General features: G+C 53.0%; 1 protein-coding gene across 1 annotated transcript; it reads right to left on the bottom strand.

Annotated features, from left to right (window-relative positions):
* Positions 1-1,706: 1,706 nt before the first annotated feature.
* On the bottom strand, positions 1,707-8,287 carry Rasl10b (RAS like family 10 member B). Its single transcript, XM_059269580.1, has 3 exons — positions 7,964-8,287; positions 2,656-2,780; positions 1,707-1,977 (listed from the first exon to the last, which is right to left on the bottom strand). The coding sequence occupies exons 1-3, from the start codon at positions 8,177-8,179 to the stop codon at positions 1,707-1,709; spliced, it is 612 nt and encodes a 203-aa protein (XP_059125563.1). The 5' UTR covers positions 8,180-8,287.
* Positions 8,288-18,077: the final 9,790 nt, after the last annotated feature.

Below are 18,077 nucleotides of genomic sequence, written 5' to 3'. Positions count from 1 at the left end.
TGCTGTTGTACTGCAGTGCCCCCGCTGGGTGGAGGGAGTGAGATTCAGTGGGGGAAGCAGAAGAGAGAATCATGGATTCCCTCCCACACGGGAACACCATAAATTCCCCACCCCCACCCCTGCCCCCAGATTCCTCCCCATCACCTCTCTGGGTACCTGATTTCCTGGTCTGTGCACTGAAGCCCTGGAAAAGGCTGGGTATCCAATGTACCCCTCTTAACAAGGGGTCCTCATTATCCTCCCAACTGGACCAGGGCTGAGGCTGAGGCTGAGGATTCAGCCTCAAGAACTCTCTTCGGCCGGGGCAGGGGACGTGGCACCACTCCTTCCTCCCTCCAAGTCCCCCATCAATCCCTCAGGCCATTCCTAGAATCTCCATTATTATTATTTCTAAATCGGTACAAAACTGACAGTGATCAGCTCCGGTGACGAGAGGTAGAAACCCGGCCAGGCAGCCGGAGAAAATGGGGTGGGTGAGTTAGGGCATAGGGCCAACCTGGTGTTGGGACAAGGGGTCAGATCCTGAGGGCCTCCACCTACGGGTAAGGATGCATGCCTACCTCCCCAGGCACAAGAAGCTCCCTTATTCTTTTCTTGGCTCTGCCCCTACACAGACTGATCAAGACAACCTGAGACCTGATGGAGGCAGAGTCTTAGGCAGTTGGACTGGGGTGGGACTGGGACACAGAATCATCACTGGTATAACCTGACCCCCTCCTGGGCACCACCTTGCCCACCCACCACCAGTCCCCCGCAACTCAACGTCCCACAGCATAGCAGACCATCCCAGTGCAGGAGGTAACAGAGAAGTAGGACCTAGCATCATGGAGAGAAAATTATCCTTTGGGGGAATTTCCTCTCCCTGCAGTCAAACAAAACAAAAGGAATTTTAGCCCAGGGGCAATCTGGCTTTGGGGTTAGGAAGGGGGAGGGGCACCCGGCAGGGACCATTGAGTTAAGGCTGGAAGGTAGGTGGTTGCGTCTCTGGGGGCTGCTGGGCAGGGAGGTCTCCCTGGATGAGGAAGAGCTCTGCCTTCTCTCCCCGACGGCTGTGGGACCTCAGCCCTCGGACCCTTTGGCTTCGGTCCCCGGGCCGCTTGCATCTCTCTGCCCTGTGCCGGTGGCGCTGCCGGTGAGAAGGCCTGGCATCACAAAGCTGCCAGGACCTGCAACAGGGGGATGAACGAAATGAGAGCCCTGTGAGCGGAGCTGGGGGACAGAGAGGGACACTGGATGGAGGAAAGACAGGACAAATGAGGGCGGACAGACACTTGAGAGGGCAGACATTGGAAAAGGGGACATGGGGCAAAGACAGACACACTGTGGGGAAGATGAGCAGGGGCCTGGCCAAGACAGCACCTCCTCACCCCACCCTCCTTTTCACACGCTCACCCTCTCAGCCCACAGATTGTGGCGCCCCCTGGGGCCGGGCACTACAACTACAGCACTGAAGGTGGCTGTCCCAGGGAGACCCAGGTCGGAGGGGACGATTGGGGAGTGGCGGGGAGGCTCCCTCTCGCCCTCCGATTCTCGTGGGGGAGGTGTGTGGCTGCAGGGGTGCGTCAGGCCGGGAGCCCAGAGTTCTCCTCCGGGGGCTTCCCCGCTCTAGCCCTGGGGTCCCGAGGGAGGCTGGCCCCGCCCTGCCCTCCCTTCCGCTGGGACAGTGCTGCAGCAGGGCGCACGCGGCGGCGGCGGCGGCGGCGGCGTCACATGATGGCGCAGCGGTTGCCGCGCAGCGCGCCCTGGAAGCGCAGGGCGGCGTGCACGTGTTTGCAGCGGGCGCAGCCCACACTCTTGAGCAGCTCGCTGAAGAGCAGCAGGATGTGCCAGTTGTACTTGGCCGAGCACTCCACGTAGCCGCACTTCCAGGTCTTGCGCACCAGGTGCGACACGTTCCAGCGCGGAATCACGCGTCCGCGTTGCAGGTCGCGCTTGTTGCCCACGATGATGATGGGCGTCTCCGAGGTGCCGATCACCCTGCGGGTCGAAGCAGAATTCTGAAGACGCTGCCAGTCTCGAAACCACTGGACTCCGCGCTAGGCGTGCACTCTGTTCCAGGTGCAGCCCTAGTCCCGTGGGGAAGTCTACATCGCTAAAGAGCAGGCCTTTGGATCCAAAAAAGTCCATACTATCGTTCTATTTTACAGACAAGGAAACTGAGGCTTACATGTCAACTGATCCGAGGCCATGTACCCCCAGCCCCTTCCCTTCACCATTAATGTAGCCACGTCATAAGTAGGGGTCCCAAAATGAGTCAACAGAAGTGGGGTATGTGACCAAACACCTGTAATTACAGCACTAGGGAGGCCTGAGGTGTGTGTCGGGGTGGGGTGGGGGTGGGGGGGTTGAGTTCAAAACAGCCTGGCTACATAGTGAAGCCCCGTCGAGAGAGACAGAGAGAGAGAGAGAGAGAGGGAGAGAGAGAGGAAGAAGAAGAAGAAGAAGAAGAAGAAGAAGAAGAAGAAGAAGAAGAAGAAGAAGAAAACAAAGAGAACAGAAAAGAAAGGGGTGGGGACATGTGGGAACAGAAAATGCATACATTTCACCTGTGAACCGTGTCCTCCACCCCAGCCCTTGCCCGTGTCCCCCTTTTTTGGAGACAGACTAGCATTAGGGCATCCACTGAGGCAGCAATAGACTGTCACAGCTCCTCACCTCGTCTCCAGGATCTGCTGACGGATAGTCTTGACGTACTCAAAGCTGTCAAAGCAGCAGATGTCATAGACCAGGATGTAGGCGTGGACGCTCCGGAGTCCCCTGCAGCAGGCGTCTGCCCACTCCTGCAACACCCCCGGCCAGTACCATAGTCAGAGCAGCCATGAGGCTTTCCAGCCCCCAGCCACCCTGTCAAACCAGACAGTGCTCTCACCTACCACCACACCGGAGCTTCCTATCCCCTCCCGAGCAGAAGGCCAGGTTCCTGTGAACACATGTGCTCAGAGCTGTAACTTCCCCTTCCCAGCCAGGAAAGAGCAAGTCACAGACTGACTGACTTCCTGGCCCACCACACTATCTGTGAGGATCTGGAGACTAGCTCTGTCTGATCTATCCATCCACCCACCCACCCACCCACCCATCCACCCATCCACCCATCCATCCATCCACCCACCCATCCATACATTCAACCAGTCCTTTGTTCAAAGTGCATTTATGAACTTCCCTAAAAGCACAGCCCTGACCTAGTGGTTGTACCTACTGTAATAATATCTTCCAAGGCTCAGATGAAGCCCCCCACCTCCCGCCCCAGGACAGCCCCTATTTGCCACACTTCCTGCAATCAGAGGACTGTGCCCATCTTCTCCTGTGTCTGAGGTCGTGGACCCTGATTACAGCTATCCTATTTCTGGTTCTTCACAACTGCAGTGAGCACCCAAGAAGGCCAGGACCTTGGTTTTTTTGGGGGGTAGAGTGGGTTGAGGTGGTAGTGTTTGTTTTGGTTTTGTTTGTTTTTAGTTTAACTGCAGTAATCCTGCTGGTGAGCTCTCTCCGTGGTGCTGAAAATCACAGCATCGGCAACCAGGAGCAAAGTAAATCCTATCCCTAACTTAACAGCCCTTGGGTTGCAGCCTGAAGAGACAGAGAAAGAGAAAGAGAGAGGGGGGCGGAGCATAAGGGGGCAGAGTAGGGGAGACAGAGCAGAGGCCTAAGGAGTTCCAGGAAGACAAGATTGTTTGTTTTGCTTAAAGACTAAATCTTCCTATGTAGCCCAAACTAGTCCTGAACTCTGGGTCCTCCTGCTTCTGCCTCTCAAATGCTGGGATTGCAAGCATGCATTACCATGCCTAGCTATTTGGCTACTTGAATTTTTTAAAAAAATATTTTTGTCTGTGAGAACTTCTCATGGGGAGGGGGGTTTCAGCTCAAGATGAATAGGCCCTTGGAAAGGTTAAATGTGCAGACGAGAAGGTTCCCTAAGGATTAATTAGATGGTTAATCTGCCAACAGATGTCATTGCAAAAGGATGTTCAGGGAGGCAGCATGCAGAAAGCAAGAAGCTTCGGGACAAAGGAAACCAGGGCCTCTTCTCATGAGGGGGAGAAGGGGAGGAGAGGGATGCAGTGCAGTTACAGGGTACAGCCTGGCATGTGCGGGACTCTGAGCTCCATCTCCAGTACACACAATGACCAGAAGGCTGTGGAGGCATAGCTCCAGGGTCAGCTTGCATGTGGTTGAGGTAAGAGTTTCAGCTGAAGCAGAAGGGGGCAGACTTGGGTGGCAGCTGTGCATTGGGAAGTCTGACTTCAGAATGGCACTCCCATGCTCAAAGGCTGGGGAGATGCTGCAGTGGATTTCCCTGGGGAGATGATGTGGCATCTTTGTGCTGAGGTTTTAATTTTTGGTGCAGAGGCTGGATGCAGAGGACAGATCTAAGAAGGTAGGAAATCACAAACCTGCTTCCTCCCAGACCAGGGAACACTGGTTTTGGTGGGACACCATCACCTCCCAGGGGTCAGGGCGCCTGCATGCCTATGCCAACTCCTCTCTCACCCCATGCGGGGAATGGGGACCCCTGGGAGGAGGGAGGAGGATAGTTTCCATTCTGCAAGCCCTCTGCCTGGTTGCTGGAGAGAGGCTGCCAGACTCTGAGGGTGACAGCCCCACCCCTCCTCCAACATACTGCCTCCTCCAGGGGACCCCAGGATGCCTCCCACTCACTCCTCTCAGGAGGCTCATAAAAGGGAATGGCAGAAAGCTCCAGATTGGCTGGGCTGTCCCTCCACTCCTTGACTGAAGGGAGGAACGGAGAAAGCTCGGCTTTCCTGCCACTGTGTTCCATGTAATGTTCTAATTTGTTCCCCCAGAGGCCATCTTCGGTCTGTATTGAGTCAAGGGATGGACTGAGCACACAGCGCGCAGTGGTAAAGAATGTGCTTATAGTGCACAAAGCCCTGGGTTCAACCTCTAGCTGACAAAGACAGAGACAGAGGAGGAGACATGGGAATGGAGTCCAGCTCCAGGGATGTAGCTCGAGGGGCGCAGCCACCTGGCCTTAGTCACGTGTTTTCAGGCATCTCCTTTGGCAGGGCACACATGCCCTCTAACTTCAGCTTCCTGCTCTGAAGGAGGAGAAGGGACTGTGGAAGGTAATAGGCTCAGACCCAAGGACATATTGTTTTATTTTATTCCTAGAAAGCGGCCATCAAGATTCTTAAGGTTGATATTTGATGGTAGAGCTTTCAAGGTCCTTCCGTAGGACTCTAAGGCCCTTCACTGTGCTCCAGGGGTGGAATCTTTGAGACCTTAGCATCTAAGATAAGGTTCAGTCAAGAAGAAAAGGGTCACCAGGTGTGGTGGTGCACAACGTTAAGCCCAGCACTTGAGAGGCAGAGGCAGGTGGATCGCTGTGCGTTGGAGGCCAGCCTGGTCTATAGCGTGAGCTCCAGGATATTCAAGGTTATGCATGTAGAGAGACCCTGTCTCAAAAACAGAAGGAGGAGGAGGAGGAGGATCACACAGGCATGGTGCTGCGTGCCTTTAATCCTAGCATTTGGGGAAGTAGAGGCTGGAGACTTAGTAGTTCAGGGTCATCCCTGGCTATAGAAAAAGTTCGGGGTCAGCTTGAACTACACAAGATCCTGTCTGAAAAAACAAACACAAAACCCCGATAATAAAAACTCCAAACAGGCATATGATATTAGTAGTTCTCAGAAAACAAAACAAAACAAAATCAGAAACATAAAAGCCTTAAATACATAGAAAAATACACAACTTCACTCACAATCAGAAATACAGATACAGACCACACCGAAAATATCCTCTCTCATGTTTTAGGGCAATGCTTCTCAACTTTCCTAATGCTTCGACCCCTTAATACAGTTCCTCATGTTGTGGTGACCCCCAAACATAAAATTATTTTGTTGCTACTTCATAACTGTAGTTTTCCTACTGTTACGAATCATAAATATCTGTTATGTAGGATATCTAATAAGTTACTCCTCAAAGGGGTCATGACCTACAGGTTGAGAACCACTGTTCAAATGAGTGTCAAAAATCCCAGAGTTTCATAGGATACACATACAAGTTTTAGAGAAGGGACTTTGGAGACACCTTCCAAATTCCATGTCTATTTATCTTTTGAACTTGTGAGGCCATTTCCAGTAACTGATCCTGCAAACAGAGTGACCTACGTGCAAACTGACTTATACATGAGGCTGTTTATTCATTTTGGCATTGACCCAAATGGTGTAAGATTGGAAACCACCCATTTGCCCAATAAGTGTGGAATCCATGAAATGTCACAGTGGAGTTTGAACAGCCATAAGAAAAGAATGAGGATGTCCTCCAGACAGAGGCAGGAAATAGTAGCTCCAGTTATCATGTTAAGTGTGGTGGTGCACACTTTTAATCCCACAACCAGAAGGCAGAGGCAGAGGCAGAGGCATCTCTTTAAGCCTGGCCTACATAGTGAGTTCCAGGACAGCCAGGGAGGGCTACAAAATGAAACAACAACAAACCCACAAATACAAAACGAAACAAACAAAAACGAAAATGTTATGTTAAAGAAGCAAGGGCCAGACTTGGAGGTGCATGCCTGCAATCCCTGCTACTCTGAGGACTATGCAGGAGGATCAAATTCAAGGCTAGCCTGGGCAGCACAGCGATATCCTGTCTCTCAATGAAAACAAGGTAAAAGTCTGGGCGTGTAGCTGGGCGGTAGAGGGCTAACTTACCATGTGTGAGACTCTGGGTTCTACCCTAAGCATCAAACAAGACACAAGGCATTGTGGGGCTTATTTTTATGGACAGGGGGAGATGGAATGAAAATATGGTTTCTTACTTGAGTGTCAATGAACCATCAGTGAGGAATGGCCTCACTAGGGAGAGTAACCATAGGGTGAAGGGCCAGAAGTGGGCACGGATTGCTCTAGGTCACAGCTGAGGCGTTCAAACTGCATCTGACCCATTCTGAAATTAGTAAAGATAAATACCCAACTGAACGTGTAACTTGGGCTTGGAGCCAGGTCTCATCCAAGTTTCCAAATGAGAAGCAGAAGGTCCTGGCTTGGGACTCACTGCCCTGACCCCTCAGGCACACTGTGGATCACATGCTTGGATCAGGTTTCTCCCTGGGGTGCTGAGTCACATATTCACAGCAGGATGGACCGAGGTTGGGGTAGCTGAGACACTGCTGAGCTCATCAGACCCCAGCCAGAGACGGCTGAGTCTGCTGTCCCAACTGGCCAGGGCTGGTTCTTGTCACTAGGCTATACCCACAAGCCTCTGCATTCTCTGGCCAACTTCCTCGCAAGCCAGAGGGAGAGAGAGGTGTAGAGGCCCTGGTTCTAAAAGCTGGGGAAGGTGCCCGGGTGGTGCAGGGAATGGAGATAGTTGGATCTAATTCTGCAAGGGGCCCAGAGGCAGTCCTGAGGCCAGGGGATAGGGCACCAACAGGCCTTGGGCAAAAGATCTGACTGGGGTCTCCAGAGTCATTGAGAACACCCCTTCTCAGGTCTCAGTCTGTCCTGCTGACCCTTCTACAGCCTGACAATGAGGGTGCGAGGCCATGGCAGGAGAGCTCAGCGTCTGAGCAGGCAGTTGGTGTTATTTGCTTCTACAGTTTCTACTTTGCGAAGACCCCACACACTTGAGAATGTCAGACCCTTCCAGCCAGGGCTGCTTCTGCTCTCCCATCTCCCTCAATCACAGCATTCATTACACTGTATAATAACTGTCTGTGAGTCTTTCCTCACCAGACTCTGAGTTCCTTGAAAGCAAATTCCATATCTGATTTTGCTGACTATTCAGTCCTGGTGCCCAGTGCAGGGCCTGGCACACACTAAACAATCATCAACACATCTTCGAAATTTACTAGCACACAATGAGCAACTTCTCGGGATGGCTTTAAGGAGGGAGGCCCAGGGTGTAGTGTAGAGTTCCTGGCCGTGGGGCCAGAACTGAAGAGCTAGAGGGGGTTGGAGCCTCCCCTCCCCTCGTTGCCTGACCGCCCCCGTGGGCAGCTTACCTGCAGTGTGTTCACAGGGAAGGCGCTGATGGGTGGAAAGTCCAGGATCTGGAGGTCGTGCACATGGCCGTTCATGACCACAGCAGGCAGGTAGAGGCGGCGGGCGGTGGTGGGCACACAGACCTCGCTGAACTCGTTGTATAGGAATTGGCGCACGATGGCACTCTTGCCCACACCTCGCGCCCCCAGCACGGCCACCCGGTAGGTGGAGACCATGCCTCCCGCCCCACTCCGCCACCGCGTCCTTGCCTGGGGCTCCTCCGGGCTGCATATTCCAGGGGCTGGGGGCTCAGCCACCGTCAGGACCAGCCATTGCTCCCTCCGTTTGCCTCTGACCCTCTTGGGCCACCACCTAGACTGGGGGATAAGAGGTGGGCTCAGTGCTCTGGCTCATCCCTCGGCTTGTGGTGTTGTCTTTCACCTCTGCATCTCTGCTGAAGCTGTCATTGCCATTTGGAAAGCCTCCCTTTTCCAGAACCCCTGTCTCAATCTATCCCCCAAACTTCTTCACCTTCCTTATCCACTCTTTCTGCAGCCCCTGCTGCCCACTGTGGCCTGATTCCCCTCAACCAAAGCATACTCCGATGCACAGTGGAGACAGCACTAGACTTGCATTCAAATTCCAGTCCCAGCCCCAAGCCACAGCAACTCCTCATGGTCTCAGTCACATCCTAATGAATAAGTGCCCTCTTGACATCTTGGGGAGGGAGCGGGGGAGGAAACTCCCTCTGTGCAGGACTCATATTCCGGACATCTTAATTTTGTGGCTCTCGGGAGATAACTGTACACAGCAGCCTCCAGTTACCATGATGACCCAACATGCCCTCAGCATTTCCCAAAGTCCCACTGAACTAGATGATTGCATTGACTCTGGAGAGCAACACAGTTGAGCACTGGCTGCTAGCCCGCCCACACGGTTATCCTCGGTCAATACAATACCCCGAAGGGAAAAGTATTCCTATTTGCACTTCAGAGAAGAAGCTCCGTGTGCCCCAAACCACACAGCTACGAACTGCAGCTACTTTCTACAGGTTGCGGTACTTATGGTGTTTAAGCTTAGTGACTCCAAACAGTGACAGGCTAAAAGCGGGGTCTGAGTCTTTGACATCCCTCGGAGCTCAGAGGGCCTGGCAGCACACAGCTGCTGCCCAGGAAGGGGCTGGACTTTGGAGATGAATTCATTAGCTTTTCGCTTGCTCAGTGCCTGTGACTTTCAGAGCTTGGACACAAAGCCCAGCTTCGATGATCTTTTAGCTGTAGGTCTATGGGTAAAACACCTGCTTTAGAGCCATGCTCTACACAAATGTAAAGTGGAGTCAACAGCCCCGGTTTCCAAGACACCTAAGTAAAATCTCTTAGTTGGAAGGAGACAATCTTCCTCCTGGAAGATTGAATGATGATCACAGTTAGTAAATGGGTGCAGGGAGGTAGGTTTACTAGGTTCTGATGGTGTCATGGTTTTCAGCCCGTGTGTGTGTGTGTGTGTGTGTGTGTGTGTGTGTGTGTGTGTGTGTTCTGGGAGATGCATGCTCTTCTCATACATGCACAATTCATAGCTGAATGTCCCTTAGGCTGTCCTGATTTAAAGCACTCAATCTATGGGTATGTATGTGTGAGCAATGGTAAATAAAAGACAGGGCTTAGAGTGAGAACCATCAAAGTTTGATTCCCAGCTCTGCCATTCACCTAAACTATGACCTTGGCCAAGAAACTTCATAGGTATTGTGAGGTTGTTCATGGAAAGCTCAGTGCCTGGCACAGAATAGGTATGCAGTGAACAGTGGTTACTGGTCATCTAAGGTTTTCCCAGACGCTCAGCTGGACCTCCTGGCAATCTTGGAAGGGGTCACTATTTACTGTTGCATGGACTCATGTGCTTGTAGTGTGTTTGCCTCGGCACCCACGTGCATGTATATGATGCCTGTCATTTTACTGAAGAAACAAACCACCACCACCAAAACAAGACCCCAGAGACTCGGGGAAGCTAAGTCTAGGACTCTAACCTCCTTTGTGCCTCACGCACCGTTCCCCAACAGGTGCTCTGCTGAGCCTGCTCCCAGCTGAGACAGGGCCAACTCTCCCACCACATGCGTCCCTTCAGGTCCTTAGGCCTCTGGGGCATCCCTGGATACTGCCAGCTTGGCAAAACTCAGCTGGGTTAATTACATAACAGCACAAGCATGTGGGGATGGGGGAGTCCTGGGCAACAAGAGAGGGCAAAGAACAAGGAAACAGAGTCTGGAGTCACTCTGGGTGTGGCGATTTGGAGGTTTCAGGATGTACCCTACCTGCAGATTCTCAAGCCCCAAAACCAACTCTTTTCTTAGCAGTAGCAGAAACAAAAAACCAGGTACAGTCTGGGAGTCAAGGAGTGGGTGCAAGAACAGCCCCCCTAAGCACGGGCCAGCCTCTGGAACTACCAGGCCTAAGTGTGGCCCTGTCCCCAACTCAAAGGGGACAGATATCCCTTCCTTCTTCCCAGGCACAGATCCTGGGTCTAAGCGTTTTACTAAACCCACATGCCTAGTTATGTGGGGGTGAAAGGTCTGTCTCAGGAAGCAGGGCCCAGGACCCCTGAGCTTCCCCAGGGCCTGCATTCTGCAGTCATTCTGCAGACAGCTCCCAGCAAGAGACAGGGTCACACACTCAGGCCACAGCCCCTTTCCAGTCCTTCCCTGGCCTGGACTTGGGTCTCTACCTCACACTGGGGAGGTCAGGGGCTTCTGAGGATCCTAAAGGCCGGGGGTCGTAAGTCCTCGCGCGGTGTGTCCCCACCACGTTGGCGTGGGGGTGGGGGCACCCGCGGATGCCCGGCTCCCGATGACCCGATCGATCGGTGGCAGGTGTGGGGGCTGCAGGAACCCCGCGGGCTTCCGGCCCCAGCTCCACTCCCGCGGCCACTTCCCCGCCACCCCCCCAACCCCCGCCACCGGGCCGCCCCTCACCCCGCGGCCGCCCCGCTCCTCCTCCACCCGCTTACCCGGGGCCGTCCGGGCTGCCTGCCCCCTGCCCTGGCCGGCGCGGCCGCGCTCCCCCCGGGCTCCGGCGCTGCCTGGGGCTCCCCCGCCCGGGGGGAGAGTGAGGGGCGCCGCCCGCGGCCCGGGAGCGGCGGGCTGGGGCGCGGGGGGCCGCAGCACCGAGGGTCGCTCAGCTGCTCGCCCTGCGGAGCGCGCCGCCCCACTCGCACCGGCGGAGGGGGAGGCGGGCGCGGGGGTTCCGCTGGGTCCCCGAGCCCGACGGATTCACTCGGGCGCCGCGGGAGCAGCTCCCCAGTCCCTAACCTCGACCTTCATCTCCCTCCCGGCTCTCCCCCGGGAAAAGGTGGCTCGAACCCGGAGGAGTTGGAGGCGGGGACCGGAAAGGCCCCGGTGCCTGTGGCTCCATTGCTGCGATTCCCTGCCCTCACAGCCACTCACCCTGCCCTCGGCTGGGCCCTCGGTTCCCCTCCTCCCCACGTTCTGTCCTTCTGACCCTTACCGGTCTAGTCAGTCAGTGACTGGCAGGTGCCCAGCGTGTGTCCTGCCCCGGGTGCCGACATCCAGGTTCTTGCTCCTCCACCCCTAGAGGACAGAGTAAGAGGGTGGTCACTCTCACCCTCCACTGCGGCAGGGAACAGCAGGCCAGGCTAGCGCCAAGCAAATCTGGCCCCCTGCCAAAGCATGCCCTCCACTCCTCTAAATCTGCAGTCCCTCTCCTCTGTGAGAGCCCAGCATTTGCCAGGCTTGAGGGCGCAGTTTCCTCTTGTGTTTATTCTCCAACCATCCTCACCAACATGTTTTTTACCAGTAGGAAACATCCCGGTGGGGGAAGAGCTTTGCCTAAATCCTCAAGTTAAATCCTCAGAACATCCTATGAAGCAGGTTCTGTTTCTCCCCCCATTTTACAGATGAGATCACTGAGGCTGAGAAAAGATGAGTAACTCCTCGTACTTAGATGGAAAATGTGGAATGCAAAGGCTGAGTCATTAGCTAGGCAGCTGTGAAAAAGCTCAGCTGAGGGCTCACAGTCCAGGGGGAGAGTCAAAGACAAATGGCTGTGTTAGAAGTCGAGGTATCTAGGAGGGCCGAGCTGGTGGTCCAGCTCTTTAGAGGGGAGCAATTGTAGCGGCTTGAGGAGAGGGCCCAGAGACCTGAAAGAACCCCACAGGCTGGAAGAAGGGGGGGTCAGAAGATGTTGGCAGAGGTTAACACAAGGTCTCTGGCTGCAAGATGTCACCCTGTTCAGGTGCCTACTGCTGTGCATGAGGTTTGGTCCCTGGGATCAGAAGGAGGGAACTCCCACACATCCTCTGACCTCATACTGCGGCTTGTGTGCCTTCTTGACTGCTTCCTGGCCCCCCAAAGAGTCTCAGAGACCCTATTCTATTTCCTTGGTGTGGCAAATGCCTGACGAGAGTGATTTTAAGGGAGATAGGGCTTATATTGGCTCCCGGTTTACGGGGACAGTCTATTGTGGCCGGGAGGCCAGGCGGTGGGAATGAGAGGTGGCTGGCACTCTGTGGGCAGCCAGGAAGCAGAGATGAATGCTAGGTTAAGCTCAAGTTTTCCCCTTTGCCTTTTTGTTTAGTCCACGGGATAGTGCCACCTACATGCAGGTGGGTTTTCCCCCTTCGGTTAAACTTCTCTGGAAACACGCAGAGAGATGTGTTTCCTGGGTGTTTCCAAGTCCAGCGAAGCTGATGCTGAAGACTATCAATGACCCAAATCACCAGGATTGTTCTCAGTCCTGTCTGGATGGATGGGAAACAGGGAAGGGCTCTGAAGGAGGGCATCACAGTTGGGCACTAAATATCTCTAGGGTGGCCAGGAGAAACTGGTCTGTATCCACCCACGAGGGATTTTTTCCCCCCTTTGGGACTGCATCCTCCTCCAAAGCTTTCTATTACTATGGGCTCCGGCTGTCTCACAGACCCTCTTTCCCTTCTCCCCTTGGGCTCCGTGTTTTGGGCATTTTCCCAACTGCTGTCCCCATTTCTGCTGTGTAGAAAGCGCAGTGGTCATAAGCCTGGCTTCCCCGGGCAGACAGCTCTGTGTTTGACTCCAGTCTTGCCCCGTACTGTGTGATGGAGGCAAGAAGGAACCTGTATCTATGAAACAGATTCCAGTCCTTTCCCCCACTGATGCAGACAGGACATAACTGAGCCAAGGTGTGTCAAGTCTTTACACAATACAGTATGGAGCCCCAGTGTGTGGCCTTATCTTTCAGGATGGACACCACTGGGGGAAAGCATTTCCATTTGTTCTAGGTGGGCTCCTAGAGTTAGGATGTGGGCTTGAGAAGGCCTGGGGCAGTACCCGGAACAGGATTAGGACTGGGAAAGGTCAGGGCCCCTCTCTCAGAGCACCACTTTGCGGCTGGCTGGGGATCAGATGTGACTGGCCCCAAGGGATTCCAGTAGAGTCACTGACATCCCCTTAGCTTCATTCATCCAGGACACTCCTTCCCACTGCATCTCAAAAATCTTTCCTCCTCATCTTGCCCGAGGATTGAAGCTTTCTGTTATTCCCCCAGGACATAGGTCCATTTCAGCTTGAGGGGGACTAGAAATAAGAAATCCAGCAAGGCTCTACCCTACAGACTATGGGACGGCATACCAACCTTCAGAGGCATGTCATTTAAAGCACTGCTTTTATTTAAAAAAGAAACAGTGGCAGTATCTTTATAAAATGGTCTACTTGCCTGAATTGAAGCGAATTCACTTTGCTTTGCTGAGAGCCCATTTGGGCCTGTTTATTCTTCTGTGTCACTAGGATTACCTTGTTGAGGAAGTTCAAGGGGTTTGGTCCTTGGATCTGTCGGGCTTTGTGGCTCTTGTGACTGCGGTTCAGCTGAGGATACCTGGTGGCTGAGGGGCAAGCCCACAAACCCAGGTTCTAGGTGAGCAATTGTGTGTGCCCTCTGCAGCATGTGAAGAAGCCAGAGTATGGAAGGAGAAAAGGGCCAGATGCACCTGTGTCCCATTATAGCTGAGGACTCCCACTGCGATGTCAGAGGCGGGCTGTGAGCAGAGTGTGAACGGAAGGAGAGCCAGCTAATACCGAAATTCACCCTGCCATCCTCCATGCCAACAGGCACTTTCTGAGTTAAGGTGTTTTGGGGCTCTGCCTGACAGGAGGATCTGATCCTAGAGATGACAGTGTTGTCCCCAAACAACGCTCTGGAAACAGCTTTTCAAGCCACTTCTCCAAATAAGAATGTAGGTCTGTCTGACCAACCCCCGACTGAGTCTTCCCCTCGTTGGCAGCATCAAGCACAGCAGGCTAAAAGCTAAATGAGAAACCGAGAAAATCGAGAAGGCAAGTTCAAAGCCAACTCGAAACTTTTCAAGAAACATCCTTGCCGCTAATACCATGTCTGGGGGCTGGCTGGGATTCTAGGATTAGTGTTCAGGAGATAGAAATGGGTAACAACGGGGGAGGTGTGATCCTTCCCAAGTGCCATACCAGCTATTAAAATAAACAGGCTCTTGCTTCTTAGAGCTGAGGGTGGCAGGGGAAAATCAGGGTCCAAGCAAGACCGGAAGTACTAATGCATGCAGTGGGAGGAGGAAGGCCCAGATAGGAGTCCTCAGAAACAATGTATCTGAGGCCCATCCTGGGGGCAGAGAACAGTGTCATCTCTGAAAACAGGTTTAAGTTGGGGGTGGGGGGTGGTCAGCTGCGCTGAGCATATGGCCATCCTCAGGACTTAGCAAAGCTGGATATAGTGAGTAGGAGGGGAGAATCTTTTATGGAGTGAAAGAGGAAACTGCCATGCAGTCAGATGTGGTGCCACATCTCCCCTGAAGAGCAGGTGATGCTGAATTCAGATGGGCACTGAGTGCTTTACCATTCTACCACCACAAGTATTACTGTAGATGAGCAGGGACAAACAGGCTCAAGCCTCTCCCTGCCAGTGAGTCCTAAGTGGCTCAGCATTAACGTTGGGTACTAAATTTTTTTAAAGTAATTTATTTACTGTGTATGTGTGGAACACAGGCATGCCATGGTGTGTGTGTGTGTGTGTGTGTGTGTGTGTGTGTGTGTGTGTGTGTGTATGTATGTAGGCCAGAGGGCAACTTTTGGGAGTTGGTTCTCTCCTCCCTCCATACGGGTTCCAGGGATGTGAATCAGACAGCCAGGTGCCTTGACCACTGGACCATCCCACCCTCACCTTGACTCACTCATTGAACATGGTGATCTGTCATTTCCGAAAGCTCTCCAGGTGACTTGCACCTGAGCTGGGACCCTTTGGGGCTTTGCCTGACCATATCCCAGATCTCAAGACTGTTCTTCAGCAGCCTGGAATTTACTTCAACTTAGGGACCCTTTCTTTTCTAGGGTCCCCCTAGAGCTTGGGAGCCCGGTGGAGGGACACTCGTTGCCAAAGTCAGTTCACTGTCTAGACACCAAAAGCAACTACTCTGAGCGACTAAGGGCTGAAAACTCCAAACTCTGTCTATACTTGTGAGAGACGCGCAAGGACTTGCCCGGGGCTTCTGGAAGCAATACAAAACAGTATTCTCGGGCTGATTTCTTTAAAGCAGTGGCTATCCCATTTGCTTCGGAACATGTGGACCTTGGCTTCAGGAGGCCTTTGCACCTGAGTGCTGAGACATCCTGGGTAACAGGTGCCACACAGCAGCTCTGCTGTTCCTGCCTTTGGCTATGCTGGCAGACACTGATGACCCAGGGGACAAGGCCACTACTGTTCTACCCAGTGTCCCAGGAACAGCTGCCAGGGAGAGTGGCTCCCCTGCACACCCCTTCCTGAAGTTGTGGTGACTTGAGACTTGAACAACAGGTGGCTTCCTGAGATAAAGGCTTTTTCTCAATCCTATTTTCATCTGGCTGAACCCCTGGGAGGTAGGGTCATTTAAAAAAAAAAAAAAAGTTACTGATATCTCTTCTCTGGCCAGCTATGTTTTGTCCTGGGGTATCAGTCCTGAGAACATAGTACACACCATAAACTTTATTTTGTGTAAATGAGTTTATTGATGAATACACAAGGTAAAGTTTCTCCCCATCCCCCCACCCCCCCACGAACAGATCCCAACAAGAACAGAAGAATAAGCATTCTTAGGGCAATCTTTACCCTCACACCTGGCTCCATGGTCCCAAGCTTCACAACACAGACACATGGACCAGGCTTGGCTGAGGACACACTCAGGGAATCTGACCCGAAAGAGCTCTGGTGCGTTCGCTCTCCTACCCTCTATACTCCAGCGTGTCAGAGACACACTTAGGCCGAAGAGAGTGGACACAGGGGAACCTGACCCCCGTTCTCCAATCTGGTCAAGTTTGAAAGGGGCCCGAAGGGAAGCTGTGGCAGGGGCAACAGACTGTCTCTTCTGGAGAGCCCCTTCAGGTGAAGCAGCATCCCCCCACCCCCACCCCCCACAACTGCCTGGGGTGAAATGAGAGGTGCCTTCCCCATGGGGTCAGACATCACGGATCGGCTCAGTTAGGCCAGCAGAGAACAGCAGCTGTTACCCATCACTGCAGAGGCTGAGAGGCCTCACTTTCAGGGGTAGACACATTCTGGCATCAATTATTCTCTCTGCTTGCCCTGACACATACTCTTCTTTTGGGAACTACAGTTTGCTTTGAGAGGAGAAAACTGTGTTTGTAGTGTGAACCCCTTACACTACTCATCTCCAACGGACTCCATGAATGAGTCTCACTCAACAAGGGAATTTTGTCAACTTGCTTTTCCACCCAACGTATCACCAACCTACCTGCCTCCCACACAACCCTGCAGTATTTCCTATTCCCCACATGGTGAGGGAGGGATGTATTTCCCTTCCACCAGCCAGCAATCCTCTTAAAGATTCTCGAGGCTTATGGAACTTGAGAAGCTTTGCAACTGGGAGGAAACAGGATCATTCCAGACACACGGCTGAAGGAAGTTGTTCTCTACTCTGATTTTTCACAACCTCTCCTCTGGATCCAGTGGGTAGGGCTGAGTCCAGCATGAGGTCTCTGGATACTGGCATGCTTCTGACTTGAGCAGGGAACTCTGAATGGAGCCTGAATGCCAGGTACCAGGCTGTACCACCTCAAACAGTATCAACAGTACTGAGCAGGGGAGTGGGTACGAGGCATTCTTTGATGAACCACACCAACGTGTTAAGGGAGAGGACTTCACATCCCCAGCCCTTTGAGAGATGACAAGAACTACCTGGACTTCTGGGATGATCTTACTTTGCTTTGGAGCTTGAGTACCATGGATGAAGAGCAGATCAGAGAGCTGGGGGACAATGAGAACTGGCAACATCTCTACCCTCCCTGGCTGGCCTCCAGAATGTGGCTCTAAGAGAGCCCGGCAAATGTTAGCTCCCTTTCACTCTGTTACCTGCATGTACATTCAGGTAACCGAGAAGATGCCAACTGCCACCTGACACCAACGAATGGGGGAGCACCAAACTCAGTATGGAGTATGCAAAGAGCCAAGGCGGGCACAGGAGAGGCGGGGGCTTCGAGGACGAGAACAATGAGCCAGCCATATGGGGAAGCTGGTGGAGGTTCAGGGAACCAGCCTCAGCTCTGCTACTCAAGAGCCAAGAGGCTTCGGCAATAATAAACTTTTTGCCTGTTACCTTTCTTTGTAGAAAAACAAGGTTGGATAAGCCATTAAAGTCTATTTTAACTCTAAAACTCTGACTTTAGATCTGAATTGGCCCTGAGGAACAGAGGGATGAAGGCTAGGGAGGGCACTGGAGTTCTTAACATCTCTCCTCATCTTCCTCAGTCAGTGGGATTACTGGGGTAGTGCAGTGCAAAGGAACAGAGCTCTACTATCTCTCAGCTTTGTGCCTACAGGCCCAGTGTCCTGCACTTGGAAACATCAATGAAGACCACCACTGTCAAGCACAGAGTCACCAAACGAGACAGCATGGGACATAAAGGAGCCTGAAGGCCTGGCCAATGAAAGACTGGATAGAGGGGAAAAGTGAAAACGCAAATGACCAGGAGCAGCGTTGCCACAGACAAGAGAACCCCCCTCCCCAGAAGGGGCTAGGGGCCGTACCTGTATCTCCCCTAAGACTGTGTTTGATGATGTCACTTAACCCTTTCTACTCACTGTTCTACCTCAATTTCTCATCTGTACAAAAATATAAAACAATAAGGTGCAG

Source organism: Peromyscus eremicus, chromosome 8a (genome assembly GCF_949786415.1).
Source record: "Peromyscus eremicus chromosome 8a, PerEre_H2_v1, whole genome shotgun sequence".
Taxonomy (NCBI): domain Eukaryota; kingdom Metazoa; phylum Chordata; class Mammalia; order Rodentia; family Cricetidae; genus Peromyscus; species Peromyscus eremicus.
The sequence above is the reverse complement of the archived record's forward strand: the minus strand, read 5'-3'. Positions and strand labels throughout refer to the sequence as shown.